Here is a 16,836-nt window from a genome sequence, read left to right as displayed (position 1 = left end):
TATATCCATGAACCTCCTGTGTATCCCTGTATCTTTTCTACAGAATTTTTCTCCAGCTAGAACTAGAAAGGATTTTAACAAAATGCCAAATTGTGTGAGCTATTATTTAAAAGGTAAAATCTTCTAGTTTATGAATATTTGCCTGTTTAGTATGTGGTTAAACACAAACCCTTAACCCTAGATGGGTTGCCCATAAACTGATGTAGGTTAATGGACTGGGCTGTCCTCCAGTCTGACTTTCACCAGATTTCCAGTACTTAGTTCAGTGTAACAGAAACAGAACGGACCTCAGACCCTCTTTGTCCTGGGAATTTTTAGTGCTTCTGGACTTAAGTGCAGCGAAGCGCTTTAGGCGTTGGGACTTAGCTCATGTGTCAGGGTGTTAAATGGTGCTGTTTGTCACTGACAGTTGTGTGAATGTGGTATGTGCACATGTACACTCTGTGGTCCCTCTCCATATAAATCAGAGGTGTTGTCAGGGGAGGAGGGAAGATTGATGCCTGGCCCTGTTTCTGTGGACCTTATGCTCTGTAAACACATTTACACGCTTTCACTCACACACAGCCATAAATGCACTCGCACTGGCAGACTGAAGAAAAAGAATTGATTAAAGATTTCAAAATCCTACTTTAATGAAAACTGGGTTGGGTAGATTGAAAAACACAAACAATTCCAACATTTTTATATTTCAACAAACTGAAAGTGAGCCCAGCTGCTGCTGCCCGATGGTACGAGAGAAAGAAATCAGCTTTTAAAATGTGACTTTAAGTGAATTTGAGGTATGGGGGTCTGTAGCTTCAGTTTCCTGATGGGAGCGACAGTGCTGAGGTTTTGAAAATCTCTTTCATCAGTTTCCAGTCTGTCTTCTCTGGCAGCCCGTGTGATGATCTACTTCCTCTTTAAGGTTTTTCCTTCAGTGCTCTGCATTCACATATTGGCCTCGCCTGCTGCTTTGTAAACTAGGGAAAAACACAAAAATGACTATTCAGAAAAGTTTTTCACCAATATAGTGGTCATGTAAATGAGGCAAACTATAAAGGCAACCCATATAAATGTACTGTTAAGTCAACTTCTTCCACCCAGATCCACTTTGGAGCAACACCTAAAATTATATACCCAAAAGAAACCACACTCTTACTTTATGAATAAAAAATATCTTACCTCAGCAAAAATATCCTAAATTTCCTGACTCAAGCATCGGCAACACAGATAGGACAGGAGGTTTTTTTCATTTTAAATAATTATCTGTGGCCTTGTCTATACATACCAACTACTCTGTGGAGCAATACACAAAATGCCAGCACTGACTTCTCATTACATTACTGATAGGGGTGTAACTGGAGATTTTAAAACTGCTGCATCTCAGAATGCACAGAATACCATTTGTATTGCCCAGTGCATCATGCTAATCAACCATCCTGTGCTGTGGTATTTAAGGTTTAAGGTTATTTTAAGTATAGTTAATTGAAATTAACAAAACATTTTAGTAAACTAAGATAAAAATAAAAACTGGACTTCATAAAAAATAAAGTAATCGAAACTATTTAGTGAACTTGGAAAACAGACACAATAAAACTAAAATACAGAGGAAATATCTGTCAAACACATTTGTATTTTTTTTAAATTAATTTTGTAAAGAAAAAAAACTAAATCCAACACTGAAACATTTTCAAACAATAAACCTAAACTGAAATTCACTCTGGACACTAACTGAAACTGAACTGAATTAAAACAAAAAGTCAACATAAAAATTAAATCTAAAATTTAAAATTATTAATTTAAATTATTAATGTCTGCTTATTCAATGCTTGCAAGGTAAAGACTGAACTGAATACTAAAATGTCTGTTTATCATGTCTGTGGTCAATGTTTTCAAGTGCTTGTGAACACAGTAGGTTAGCGCCAAATGTTAATAATGCTAGGGTTGAGCCCTGCTCTGATTGACAGGAAATAGCCAGGTAACTATAGAAAAGTGAAGGACATGAAATGCCTGCCAGTATGTCAATATCAGTATTGGCATCAACACTAAAAAGTTCCTGTTGGCTCAGCACAAACAACAGTTGATTGTTTGACAAATTAGTCTTTGAAATATTTTTCCCCACAATGTAGTATAATAATATGAAGAACAACACAAAAATAAGACAAAGAATTGGATGATATAAGCACATGAGCTGTGCGCCTGCATTGCTCTGCCATCATTAGTGAAACTTAGCTGACTGGATTGGCTTTGTAACTGATAAACAGAGAAACTGACTGTGTCTATACACAAATAAAATGCTGTTAGATTATCTTTGTCACTAACGTACACATAATTAAAGTCTCGATTCTATCTAAGCAGTTCAGAATGTGAATGCTATTGCATATAGAAGACTGCGTTCAGGATTACCATCTACATTTATTTAACTTTGAGGCAGAAACTCAATAAACTGTCTTTAGCTGGCTGTTTCTGAAGTGTTTAGTGCATCAGCCAGTGAACGTTACATTCTCTCGTTTTTGTGGATTTGATAGGTTGTTTGATGCAATTATTTAAGATACATGATTCCCCGAATTCAGAAAGGTCCCAGATTGCGAGAACTTGGTCTCACTGGCTATGACAGTGTCTCCCAGTTAATTGTTTTTTTTTTAAATTATCTGCATATTTGTGAAGACAAGTATTGACTTTTGAATTTTGTTCTACATTGAAGTGGTAAATAATCATTCCAGAAATTCCTCGATCCAGATCTGGAATGACTCCAAAAGTCAGGACTTATTTAGCTTTCAAGACCAGATGGTGTCCTGTTCAGATTTTTCAGAAGTAATTTCATGAGAAATATCTGTCATTTTTTTAACAATGGCAACCCCTTGGCAACATCCAAACCTCCTTGCAATTGCTTTGGTCATTTGCAGATTGCCTTGGTTACCTTTAGTTTCGATGAAAGACTCCAAATTGTCTGCAGATACTTGCTAACTAATCACCGGAAGTGCAGCTTTAAAAAAGTAGTGACACAAACCAGAATTGAAGAACTTAAAGGTCAACATTTTACATTTGCGTCACACTCTATATAGCAACCAAAACAATCACAAGGAGCTTTTCAAGCTGTGTATACCTCTTTGTGACCAAGACTTATACAGGAAGATCAAGCAAACACTCACCAGCTGGTCGAGAAATACATATTTACACATCCCTAGTGAAGGGTGATTACCACTGACGAGTCAACTGGTCTGTGTACCTGGAACCTTAACTACTTCTAAGCTGGACCAAGCCGCCCGTTAAAAAATTTATTTATATCTTTCCATAACTTTTGCCGTGGTCTTAATGAATATATGTAGGTAATAAACAATCCAGCAGAACAGCTCTCTAGCCACTCCTTCATAACACCAACTGCAATGGGCATAAATCCAGGTTTCAAACATAGATAGCAGCATCATTATTTACCCAGAAAAGCAAAAAGTTTACAATACAAAATGGCTTCAGGTATAAATCTACTTTGTGTTAGTTAATTAAACTCAATTTCAGAATATCTGTCATGTTAGCACAAAAGTAGTAAGAACACAAACACGGACCTTCTGAAAAACAAAGAAACAAAACAAAAATCTAAACCTGTTCAAATCACGTTTAAGTGGGTGATTTAAAGCTGCTGGCTTTGCCATTTTGATGATCCAGCTTTGAACCACTTCAATAACCATCTCCAATTTGTCAGTATTTCGTTACTATGGAAACCATTCTAAACATCCAATCCAGTGTCAGGATCCAGGTGGGTGGATAAAACCTGAGGATTTGGTCTAAATGCACTCTCAGAAGAAACTGCACACACACATACACAGAGAGCACATGTACAACATGACATGTGCCTTAAGACGGCAATTTATTTCCTAAGAAGGGAGCAATCTCTCTGTCAGATTCAGGTGTTCCATCCACAAAATTACTCTGAGCCCATTTTCTCTTCATTTATCCCTTTTCCTTAGTGATACTCCTTCTTTCTCGCCTTTCAGGTCGAGGAGGAGAACACGCCTACTGGCCGCCTGACACCAACCCGATTGACAGGAGCAGCATCAACGGTAACAGAAACTCATCTTCTGCATCTTCTGCTGAGTCTGTCAGAAAGCAGAATTACTTTTAGGTTCATTATTTTGCTCGATACAACAATGAGACTGAATCTCCTGAGAGCTGAGCTGGCTGTGTGTGCATGTCTGTTGTGATACTCTTGCAGCATCATCAGCTCATCACAGCCGCTCAACTGATTCCTCTAATCACTCGACTCAGTCATGTCTAAACTTACTTTAATAAGTCGCTCTGTCCTGACAAGGAGCTCCAGCTCGCTGATTTACAGTCGGTGAGCATCGCTTCATGTTCGCCGTCGCATCGCCCGTGGCAGGAAAATTTAATTAGATTCACTATCTCGCCATCAATCAGTGTTTCTATAAAGTGGAGGAAAATAATCATCTTTATGGACAAACAGGATTAAAAGAGTGGGGTGGCATATAAATCTTCAGCTTGTAGTTTTTAATATAATGACAACAACAGCAGCGTTATTGGACTGATTTGACATAGAGAAGAAAGGATAGTTGCCTTCCATTTCTAATTAAAAACAGTACAACTAACAATATTAAACATATGAATTATTTATATTCCGTGGCTCTAACACTCTAATATGGAATACAGCTGTTTGTCTGTACTTCTAATATTGTTAATGATATAATTAATATTTTCATCCTGTCGTGTTTTTTTCTTTCCCCAGAAAGTTCTCCTACTCCTCACCTAGCAGAACTATAAAACAGGAAAAAAAGAACATTTGTCTTTGAAACATTGAATTTAGCTCTCGTGAACATTATCATGGTTGCAGTGGTAGCTTGATTTGCACTTTTTGAGTAATACTCAGCAATAGTCAGTGTTCAAGAACATGTTGACATCTTCCGTCTAGCATTCTGCTAAAGACCAAAGCAAACACAAGGAATTCTCTGGTGAAGCACCTGTTTTGTGACCGATTCCTCAGCGGCAGGCAACAAACTTCAGCAACAGCTCGCTAGCTGATCAAAGAACATACATTTGTCCATAACGACTGGAGGTTGCCAAGGGGTTAAAAGACGGTCTGTAAATAACTCAGGCCAAAATAATAGAATAGCAAAGACAACACTGATTTTGTCAGATAGCTATGTTGTTACAAAATTAGGACCTCAGCAGTGAAAACGAGCATGTTGATGTTGATAGAAAAGCTTTATTTCAAAATTAGCTGTATTAAAATACGAATGCTTACGCTGAAAAGGTGGGGATTTTTATGTTATTGTGAGGACACTGCATTTAGAAGCGAAAGTAATCCATCTGTTCCACACATACCAGGAGAGCGCAATATGCAGCAGGGCTGGTCACAGAATGTGGAGCTTGATGTTAAGTGCAAAAGTGTACTTCACACGCCAGACGTCTGAGTTTTGGCAACCTTACAAATGTACTACTGTTAAAATCAGTGGGACAGTCTGGTTCAGCCCAGCTCGCCATGTTAAATACCACTTTTAAAACCCCTGGGAGAGTTTGGACTCCACCGGAGAGCATTTAGACCCGGCTAATCCAGCATCTATGTAGTAGCAGCTGTGCATGACAGAAGAGCTGAATGCTGGAAGTCAAAATCATCTTTTTAGGGTTTTTTTGCTGCTTGGTCAACTATTGTTTGAAATTAAACACATAAACAGATTTTTTTCCCCTACTGCACACAATCGTTATGTTTAATACAAGGTGACTCATACTCATACCAAGAACAATAATTATGTCTAAAGTGAATGTACTCATGCAAACTGCATAATTAACGCCACTTCTACTAATGCTTATAAAAATACTATATTTGCTGTAAACTATACTACTATTGCAGCTAATAATGCTGAAACCACTATAAAAGCTAAAGCTTTGGCTGATGATATAAACCATAGTCATAATCATAACTGTCCACTCCCGTTTCTGCTGGAGAAAGACTGTTACTCCTCCTCCACTGGTAGGTCAGAGGTCAGGGTCTATATCTGGTCTCACTGGAGCACTGTCGGGCAGCGTGTGTGCTTGTGTATATCTGAAGATGGACTCTGACATTTTGTCAGCGCAGTTGCTGCTGCTGCTCCCGGAGGAGATCATAAATCTGTCCTCTTTGACCTCCGTTCCCCTCTGGCTTTATTGCGGGTCAGGCAGGTCGCAGCCTCGTTCATCAGCTCAACGGTATTTCATCTTTAACGCGATGTCGTCGTTTATGTCGCAGCGCTTCCTCTCACTTGAAAAATGAGCTTGAGAAGAGTCACCTCAGATTTGTTTCATTGGGCCACAGCTCTGTAGGTCTGACGGCTTCTGTGCAGAGGTGAACTGATCCCGTCTGATGTTCTTGCCTCAACCGAGCAAAGACCTTCAGCACTGCCACTCATTCACTAAAGTTCCTCAGTTTTCTCTTCATATCTCTTGGGAAGTAGATGCTGGCAGTTGTTGTGAGAGGTCCATACCTCTCCACTCACAGCGCCAAGCTATTAAAGTTAAAAATATCTCAGTTTTAAGTGAAGGGAAACAACATCTCAAGAGTTTTAATCAAAAACATTAACTTCTTCATCTTTTATAACCCCCTGTAGCTTCACTTAAGTAGCTCAGAAATGTTCACAGACACTTTCTCTCTGCTGGTCAGAAAAATGGCTTTCATGTTTATACATTAATGGAAAGCACTGCATATTAAGTTTATATTCCTAAACTGAGAGATTAACATATTTGCTAATATGATGACAATACTGAAAAACTAAACACATCAAATTGTTGGCAAAAGTGTTGGATTTGCAGGTGTATAAACCAAAGTATTGGATAAAAAGATTTGTAATGTGGACTGTGCCCCACGCAAAGTTATTTCTGTCCATGTCTTTGTATGAGGTCAGTCCATTAACTGCTGAGATGTTGCAGTTTATTTACAGCATGTGGTTTCCATAGGAGCCTCCAAAAGAACCGTCCACGTGATACAGGTTTTACATTAACATCAACACTTAATTAAATACTAAGGAGGCATCAGTAATAATGTTGTGCACATAATTGGACTGTATGATAGTTTATCTCTCTGCTGGTATTAAGGACAGCGCTGAGTTGTTTCTCTGAGGTTTTTTAATACTCATTTACTGGATTTTAAAACTTAACAAATGAAAAAAAACTGCTTGTTCATGAACAGTGGCAGGAACATAGTAAAAGTAGGACAAAATGCAATCCAGTATGATGCCATTGTGACTGACAGTGATGTTCAGATATAAGCCTCATTGATGTGTATACTCTGGTTTCTCCACAGAGATTTTTTCCCCCTGGGGTGGACCTTGTCTTTGATTTGTCCCTTCGGTGCTACAGTGCTTTATGCTCCAGTCTACAAAGAATAAACTATAAGCTATAAAATAAAATTAGTCGGAATCACGCTGCATTTTGATGTCTTTGTTTGCGTTGTCATCTTTGTAACTGCTCAGTTTCGTTTCCCTGCTGGATTTCTGGGCTTTGCAAGGATTTCTGTGCTCTCCGTCGCCCTTGTGTTGATTTGTTGGTGTCGTTGTGGCTTTAAACTGACTCAGCTGGCGAGAGTTTGTGATTTATTCTACACAGTTTCTCTGAGCTTCTGGGCCTGTGCTACTTTGCTGAAGGGCATCTCAGTAGAGGTTGTTACTACTCTTGTTATCATCAGTAACATACATTTTGCTCGCGGGTCAGTTTTGACTTCCTGTCAGTTGCTGCTATTGTTGCATCTTTTTGTTATTTAAAATTCCGGACTCTTTTTCTACTTTATACTCAATAAAACTGTAATTTATTGTATGTAACACATTTTGGCCACGACCTTTCTTAATTTAAAAAGCTTTTTTAAGATGAAATTTAACAAGGTGCCAATAAGCGGATGAGCAGAAGACTACCATTCGACTAACTAAAATCAAATTTTTGTCTCCACGGTTACCTTTAGTTAACATCAGATGACACAGTCCTTTACATAAAACATCCAAGGACTTTTTCAAGAGTTTTAAACCTCCTGTACAAGTTTTCATTAATGTATAAATAGGAACAAGAAAAACATTAATGGTATTCTGTACAAACTAATCTGTGCTGTCATGTAGCTATATAGCTACATGTATATGCAGTGATACAATGCACACAAGTTATTTAACTTGTGGGATCAAGGTATTTTTCTCACAGGCATGTCATTGAACGAGTTGTTTCTCTTGTGAGAAAAATTTCATTATATTGAAGGAACTTGTGGAAAAAGATGTTTTATCTCTTGGTCGAACTAAATTGCTTATCTTGCGGGAACAACATGTTCATATTGTTGGAACAAGTATTTTGTTCTTTGTTTAACTTGTGGGAACAAGTGTTTTAAGTATTAATCCAGCTTGTGGGAATGAGTGTTTAACCAAGTAATTGGCGAATGCATTAGCATAACAGGAAAAGACCTGAAAGTTACCTGAAGTTTAGACAACTTGTTCCCACAATGTAAACATCTTTGTACGCCCAGGAGCTATAAAATATTTTAAGTTAACAAGTGACTCCGACTGATTTCAGTTCTGTTTTTCATGCTAGAGTAGCATGAATTTAATTATGTGACATTCTGAGGTGTAAATCAGACCTAATTAGCTGAGTTCTCTCCATTTTATGGTCGCTGAGTTCATCTGAAGTGAGTGGATAAGTGCTAAAGAAACAGCACTGTACCACCTCTGCATAAAAAGCAAATGCTGATTAACAGGTGATGATTGACTTGATTTAAATCATTTTTACCTTCACTTTCACATGTTTAACTTGTCACTTGTGAACAACTGTGATCATTTTTAACCAGTGGGGAAAAATTCAAAGCAATCAACGTGTGCACAGTGTGAGTGAGGTGAAGGTAGTGTCATCAATCACAGGACTTTCAGGACTTGGTAGGTCTGCTATTTTTTCATTTGATCTTTTGGACTTTTTATTCTCAGATGTTGTTTTTAGTTAGTTTTAATCACCAGAACTTCTTGGTTTGGACTTAAATGCACATTTTTCACACAAAACGCTAGAAGGTAAGACTTTCCACAAGCATCCCTATTTTCTTACCACAGAAGCAGATCCTGGTCAGTAAAGGATTGAGATCATGCTGCCTGTATATAATCCATGAATGTAACCATGACATTAACCATTCTTTTCTGGACTTTATGTTTTGAAGCCTCAACGTTAGCGTTTCTGCAGCTACCACATTTGATTTTAGGAGCCAGATGTGACCACGTGTGGATAATAAAATCAAGCACTAATCTATCACTTAATGCTAGCAAGCGTCTAATACATGTTTGTGGTAGACAGTAGAAATTCTACAATTTTACTCATACAAATTGAAGCATAATCTTCCTTGATGGCCTGCACCACACAGGAAAACATTATATTTGGCAGGCAGATCGATTAAAATACTCTAAAAGGCGCAAACACTACACATGAATTCGCTATTGCCCTCTGTACAGCACGATTGTACAGCTGTTATAAAGGTCAATACTGTCCATAAAAATGTACGTGCTTTTATCCATCCATGAAACTAAGCATTTTAACATGAGAGGCTGTGATGAGTGACTCGCTTTTGGAACCAGCGTCACGCGGCCACTCGAAGATCTGCAGTTTTCAGACCTGAAGGTTGACGCTTTGTTCAAAAAAGAAGTTGAACTGTCATCACTTTTTCTGGTGACATCAAAGGTTGAACTTAGTATATTTTAATTACCCCATAACCTTTGCTCTTGCAAAACAATAAAAGCAGAAACTGTGTCAGCTAAAGCTCAGAATTCTGAAATTAAATAAAGAATTTAAAAAGAAAAAAAAGGCAGAAAGATGATGAAATTGTACTTTAAAAAGGAAAAGAAGGTGGTGTTGTGGCTTCTGTGCTGTGGCCGTAAGCTTTGATGGATTGTGGTTTTCATTGAGAGAGACAAGCAAATGGAGAGAGAAGGTGAAAGAGGAAAAGTGCCCTGCTATCTATTTTCCTTTGTCTTTCTCTTTGTCTCATATGCACACATTTCTCTTGATATTTTGTTCATCCATCTCCTCCCTTTCTTTTTCTTTCATTCTCTCTCCCCTCTCAGTCATTTTATTGTCTCTCCATTCCTATGTTTCCCTTTCCTTTTCTTTTTCCACCTCTCCAGCTCCTCCCTCTTTAACACACTTCCCTCGCCTCTGCATTTGGACTTCATGCCCCTTATGTGTTTCCTATTTTCTCCCTCTCTCTGCTCCAAGGTCGAGTTAATGAATGACAGAGCGTGTCATCAGTTTCCCTCTTTCCCTTTACACCTGTCGTACACTCATACACACACTGTGTATTGATCGGTAAAGCAGCAACAGCAGCAGCTTTGTGTTTTCAGTCCAGTCAAACCACTTCTTCTCTTTCCTTTGTCTCAATTTTGGGTATCGTGGAATAACATATATTGGTTACACAACTAAAACAGATATAAAAATGTGACTGTTGAGCAGTTAAATGTAGCAATTTGCCTAAAATTTGATTCGGCATATCAACTTATAGTGTGGTTACCCTTCCTGTTCTGCTTTCCACAAGATATTATGAAAAAGGCAAAACCAAATTTAAATTTCAGTAAAATTCAATCTTCTTCGAATAGAAAAAGTTAAATGATTCAGTTTTATTATCATGTTTATCTTCTTATGATAATGTAGAAATGCGCTATAAAATATTGTATAGTGCATAGATTACTCAAAATAACCCTGGGCATTGACCACAATAATGACTATTAAAATAATGTGAACTGTATCGTATCATGCGCCATCTTACTTAGAAAAGAAAGTGATGCACTAACTAACTTATTACCTCATAGATCTTAAAGTTTTATAATTTGGTTGATCTTAACACTGTCCTGAAAATGTCCATTTGCACTGTGTTCAGAAGTAAAGCATGGACTCCGAATAGACGAGACATATAACAGTCGTGTGAAAGGTCCTATAAAGTATTAAGTACAACCCATGATTTAATAGCTTTAGAACCATTCTCAGCAACAATCAGCTCAAATAATTGTTTTCTTGATGACTTTATTAGTCTCTCACATTGTTGAGGAGTTGTGGATCAGTCTTCTTCATAACGTTGCTTCAGTTCATTGAGGCAAACGTCTCCACTTTGGGCTCGTCTGCCAAAGCGCATTCCTCCAGAAATCTTGTGCTTTATTCAAACCTTACAAACCTAAGCTGTGCTGCCATCTTCTCCTCAGCTAAGAAACGCGTTCTCCTCGTAAGCCTTCCAGACAAGTCGTACTCAGTCTCTTTCTAATTATACTGTCACCATGTGACCTTAGGTTGAATTAAATTGAATTGAATTAAATTGTAAATAATCTTTCTCATTGGAGAATGATGGACGTCAAATGAACCTGAATAGAGCAATAATTGCTTCTCTAACACACACCTGAATGCTCCTGACCAGCAAACTGCCAAAGCGTCTGAATTTATATAGGTGCTGAGACTTGCTGGTGATCAGTTAATGCATTTGATTAGCAGCACCTGACTGTTACCCTAACCTTATGGAAGCAGTGACTGTGCTTTTCACGGGATTTCATAGAGTTCTGTGAAAACTTTTTTTTTCTTCATATTTAAGCACCTTGAGGCAGCTGTTATTGTGGGTTTATATAAATAAACTGAATTGAATATAACTGTGTCATCAGCAATCATCAAAATGTATGAAACTATTTTTGTCTTTTCTTTTTTTGCTGAAATTTAGTTAGTTTAATAGATCTAATGAGCAAAAGAAAAAACATTAACAATTTGCCTGCGATATTACAGTATATATAATTTATTGTTGCAGTTTTAATGTTGGCTATATCAAGCATTTTAGATGAAGGTTTCAGGAAAACCTTCATACATAATGAATTCACAGTAAAAATGGCATAGACTTTATAAACTGATGTCATTTTAATTCAATTCAATTCAATTTTATTTATATAGCGCCAAATCACAACAAATGTCGCCTCAAGGCGCTTCATAGATACAGAGAAAAGCCCAACAATCATATGACCCCCTATGAGCAAGCACTTTGGCGACAGTGGAAAGGAAAAACTCCCTTTTAACAGGAAGAAACCTCCGGCAGAACCAGGCTCAGGGAGGGGCGGCCATCTGCTGCGACCGGTTGGGGTGAGAGAAGGAAGACAGGATAAAGACATGCTGTGGAAGAGAGACAGAGATTAATAACAGATACGATTCAATACAGAGAGGTCAGTTAATACATAGTGAGTGAGAAAGGTGACTGGAAAGGAAAAACTCAATGCATCATGGGAATCCCCCGGCAGCCTACATCTATTGCAGCATAACTAAGGGAGGATTCAGGGTCACCTGGTCCAGCCCTAACTATATGCTTTAGCAAAAAGGAAAGTTTTAAGCCTAATCTTAAAAGTAGAGATAGTGTCTGTCTCCTGAATCCAAACTGGAAGCTGGTTCCACAGAAGAGGGGCCTGAAAACTGAAGGCTCTCCCTCCCATTCTACTTTTAAATACTCTAGGAACAACAAGTAGGCCTGCAGAGCGAGAGCGAAGTGCTCTAATAGGGTGATATGGTACTACAAGGTCATTAAGATAAGATGGGGCCTGATTATTTAAGACCTTGTATGTGAGGAGCAGGATTTTGAATTCAATTCTGGATTTAACAGGAAGCCAATGAAGGGAAGCCAAAACAGGAGAAATATGCTCTCTCCTTCTAGTCCCTGTCAGTACTCTTGCTGCAGCATTTTGGATTAACTGAAGGCTTTTCAGTGAGTTTTTTGGACATCCTGATAATAATGAATTGCAGTAGTCTAGCCTGGAAGTAATAAATGCATGAACTAGTTTTTCAGCGTCACTCTGAGACAGGATATTTCTAATTTTAGAGATGTTGCGCAAATGGAAGAACGCAGTCTTACATATTTGTTTAATATGTGCGTTGAAGGACATATCCTGGTCAAAAATGACTCCAAGGTTCCTCACAGTGTTACTGGAGGCCAAGGTAATGCCATCCAGAGTAAGAATCTGGTTAGATACCATATTTCTAAGCTTTTCAGCGCCGAGTACAATGACCTCAGTTTTATCTGAGTTAAGAAGCAGAAAGTTAGTGGCCATCCAAGTCTTTATGTCTTTAAGACATTCCTGCAGTTTAACTAATTGGTGTGTGTTATCTGGCTTCATGGACAGATAGAGCTGGGTGTCATCTGCATAGCAGTGAAAATGTATGCTATGTCTTCTAATGATGCTGCCTAGGGGAAGCATGTATAATGTAAACAGAATTGGTCCTAGCACCGAACCCTGTGGAACTCCATAATTAACCTCAGTGTGTGAAGAGGACTCTCCATTTACATGCACAAATTGGAGTCTATTAGATAGATATGATACAAACCACTGCAGTGCAATACCTGTAATACCTACAGCATGTTCTAATCGCTCTAATAGGATATTATGGTCAACAGTATCGAATGCTGCACTAAGGTCAAGAAGGACAAGCACAGAGATGAGTCCACTGTCAGAGGCCATAAGAAGATCATTTGTAACCTTCAATAAAGCTGTTTCTGTGCTGTGATGAACTCTGAAACCTGACTGAAACTCTTCAAATAAACCATTCCTCTGCAGATGATCTGTTAGCTGTTTGACAACTACTCTTTCAAGGATTTTTGATATGAAAGGAAGGTTGGAGATTGGCCTATAATTAGCTAAGACTGCTGGGTCTAGAGATGGCTTTTTGAGTAAAGGTTTAACTGCAGCCACCTTGAAGGCCTGTGGTACATAGCCGATTATTAGAGATAGGTTGATCATATATAAGATCGAAGAATTAACCAATGGCAGGACTTCTTTGAGCAGTTTTGTAGGAATGGGGTCTAAAAGACACGTTGATGGTTTGGAGGAAGTAATTATTGAAGTTAACTCAGAAAGATCGATTGGAAAAAAAGAGTCTAACTTAACATCAATGGAACTAAGAGTAGCTGTAGATAATATTACATCTGTGGGATGATTATTGGTAATTTTTTCTCTAATGATAAAAATTTTATTTGTGAAGAAGTTCATGAAGTCATCACTAGTTAACGTTAAAGGGATGGTTGGCTCAAAAGAGCTCTGACTTTTTGTCAGCCTGGCTACAGTGCTGAAGAGAAACCTGGGGTTGTTCTTATTTTCTTCAATCAGTGATGAGTAGTAAGCTGTTCTGGCTTTGCGGAGGGCTTTCTTATAAAGCAACAAACTATTTCTCCAGGCTAAATGATGATCCTCTAAATTTGTGGCACGCCATTTCCTCTCCAGATTACGAGTCATCTGCTTTAGGGTACGTGTTTGAGAATTATACCACGGGGTCAGGTACTTCTGATTAGAGACCTTAGTTTTCACTGGAGCTACAGTATCCAGAGTCGTACGTAGTGAGGAGGTGAAATTATTAACAAGATAATCGACCTCTGTTGGGGTAGCGTTCAGATAGCTGCTCTGCTCTGTGTTGGTACAGGGCATTGACGATGATAACAGTGGCTGGATTATATTCTTAAACTTAGTTACAGCGCTTTCAGAAAGACATCTACTTTGATAAAGTCCACTCTCCACTGCTGCGTAATCAATTATTGTAAATGTAAATGTTATCAAGAAATGATCAGACAGGAGAGGGTTTTCAGGAAACACTGTTAAATGTTCAGTTTCTATGCCATATGTTAAAACAAGATCTAGAGTGTGATTAAAGTGGTGGGTAGGTTCTTTTACATTTTGAGAGAAACCAATTGAGTCTAACAACAGATTAAATGCCATGTTGAGGCTGTCATTTTTAGCATCTACATGGATGTTAAAATCACCCACAATAATTATTTTATCTGAGCTCAGAACTAAATTAGATATAAAGTCTGAGAAATCAGACAGAAACTCTGTGTAAGGCCCAGGTGGACGATAGATGATAACAAGTAAGACTGGTTTCTGAGTTTCACAGCTGGGGTGGACAATGTTAAGCATCAGGCTTTCAAATGAATTAAAAGTCTGTCTTGGTCTTTCATTAATTAATAGACTGGTGTGAAAAATTGCTGCCACACCGCCCCCTCGACCTGTGCTTCGAGATTTCTGGTAGTTAGAATGACTCGGGGGTGTTGATTCATTTAAACTAACATAATCATCCTGCTGCAACCAGGTTTCTGTAAGGCAGAGTAAATCAATTTGTTGATCAATTATTAAGTCATGTACTAACAGAGACTTGGAGGAGAGAGACCTAATATTTAATAATCCACATTTCACTGTTTTACTCTTTGGTTCAGATGTGGATACTGTATTGTTCTTTCTTTGTGATTGTTTAAGTTGTTTGTTGCTGGTTTTTAGTTTGTTTTTTGTCTTTTGGAAGCAGACACAGTCTCTATGGAGATGGGTTTTTGGGGGGGTAGCAGGAGGAGAGAAGCTGCAGAGAGGCGTGTAAGACTGCAACTCTGCTTCCTGGTCCCAACTCTGGATAGTCATGTTTTGAGGGGTTTAATAAATTTGTCCATATTTCTAGAAATGAGAGCTGCTCCATCCAAAGTGGGATGGATGCCATCTCTCCTAACAAGACCAGGTTTCCTCCAGAAGGTTTGCCAATTATCTATGAAGCCCACATCGTTTCTGGGACACCACTCAGACAGCCAGCAATTTAAGGAGAACATGCGGCTAAACATGTCACTCCTGGTCTGATTGGGGAGGGGACCAGAGAAAACTACAGAGTCCGACATTGTTTTGGCAAAGTTACACACCGATTCAATATTGATTTTAGTGACCTCCGATTGGCGTAACCGGGTGTCATTACTGCCGACGTGAATTATGATTTTATTGAATTTACGTTTACCCTTAGCCAGCAGTTTTAAATTTCCTTCATAGTATATTCATTTTGAATATACAGATTTCAGTGTGTATTTATTCATGTTTGTAACTTCTGCCTCTCTTCTTGTATTTATTCCAGAGTCTCCAATTGGTCAGATGCGTCCCCCTCACGGCAGCGTCACCCCTCAGAAGAACAGCAACCTCCTGGTCATCATTGTGGTTTCTGTGGGAGCCGTCACCGTGGTCGTGGTTGTCATCGTGGCCCTCATCTGCACACGGCGCACCTCCGCCCAGCAGAGGAAGTAAGATGTTTCATTCATCTGTGTGATGGCAATAAACGGCTGTCACTGTAATGAGGCAGATGGTTAATGAGCTGCTCTGCATGTCTTGTTTTTTTCACAGAGATTTACTCTGAAATTAATGTCCCTGCCAGCTTACACAGGTCTGAATATATGTACCAAATCACAAATAACCCAGCCAGCAAAAACCTCAGCTAGACCTCTCCATGTAGACTTTATCATCCCAGGAAATGTCAGTTCATCAGGTTTTAACGTTATTTCATTGTAGTTTGTTTTGTCATGGTTTTCTTTTTATAAACACACTTTTATTTACTCTTTTAAAACCACCTGTTAGAGTCAACTCACGCAGATGACTTTTGTAACAGCAGGAATGGCCATTATGCCTTTAAACTCGACTTCTAGCCTCCTTGAACCGATTTGTAAGAAATGCGCCAGAAAAGCCGCAACTGTGTTCACAGTGCATCTTCAGTGCATTTCCATCCTCCAAATCAATATGTCGTTCATATTGGGTGCATCAGTGATGGTCGACCACTGCAGGCACCAAGATTGCTTGGGAGAAGAATACCCTGTTTAGCCCACTGCTACAGAGAAAGAACTTCAGATAAGCAAGAAATAATGAATGGATGAACAGTTTCAGTCTACTTCAGGGGTCGGCAACCTGCGGCTCCGGAGCCGCATGCGGCTCTTTAGTCCTTATAGTGCGGCTCCGCCTGGTTTGGGAAAATAAATTATTTTTTTAAGTAATTAGCTGAATTGTATTTTATTTATGTTAGTTCTTTTTTAACTTGTAGTTTTAAATTGGAAGATTATTGTGATATTGAAAT

The 16,836-nt window shown here is 38.6% G+C and overlaps 1 protein-coding gene across 4 annotated transcripts in view; it reads left to right on the top strand.

Annotated features, from left to right (window-relative positions):
* Positions 1-16,836, top strand: part of dcc (DCC netrin 1 receptor) — a 389,213-nt gene that overhangs the window by 315,635 nt on the left and 56,742 nt on the right. For all 4 annotated transcript variants that reach the window (XM_085168991.1, XM_085168990.1, XM_085168994.1 and 1 more), the window contains exons 22-23: positions 3,972-4,037; positions 15,853-16,015. In XM_085168991.1, the coding sequence (XP_085025117.1) occupies positions 3,972-4,037; positions 15,853-16,015 (229 nt within the window). The remainder of the gene's footprint in view (positions 1-3,971; positions 4,038-15,852; positions 16,016-16,836) is intronic.

The sequence above is a fragment of the Neolamprologus multifasciatus genome, chromosome 7, assembly GCF_963576455.1.
Source record: "Neolamprologus multifasciatus chromosome 7, fNeoMul1.2, whole genome shotgun sequence".
Lineage (NCBI taxonomy): Eukaryota > Metazoa > Chordata > Actinopteri > Cichliformes > Cichlidae > Neolamprologus > Neolamprologus multifasciatus.
This window is presented reverse-complemented; position numbering and strand designations above follow the sequence as displayed.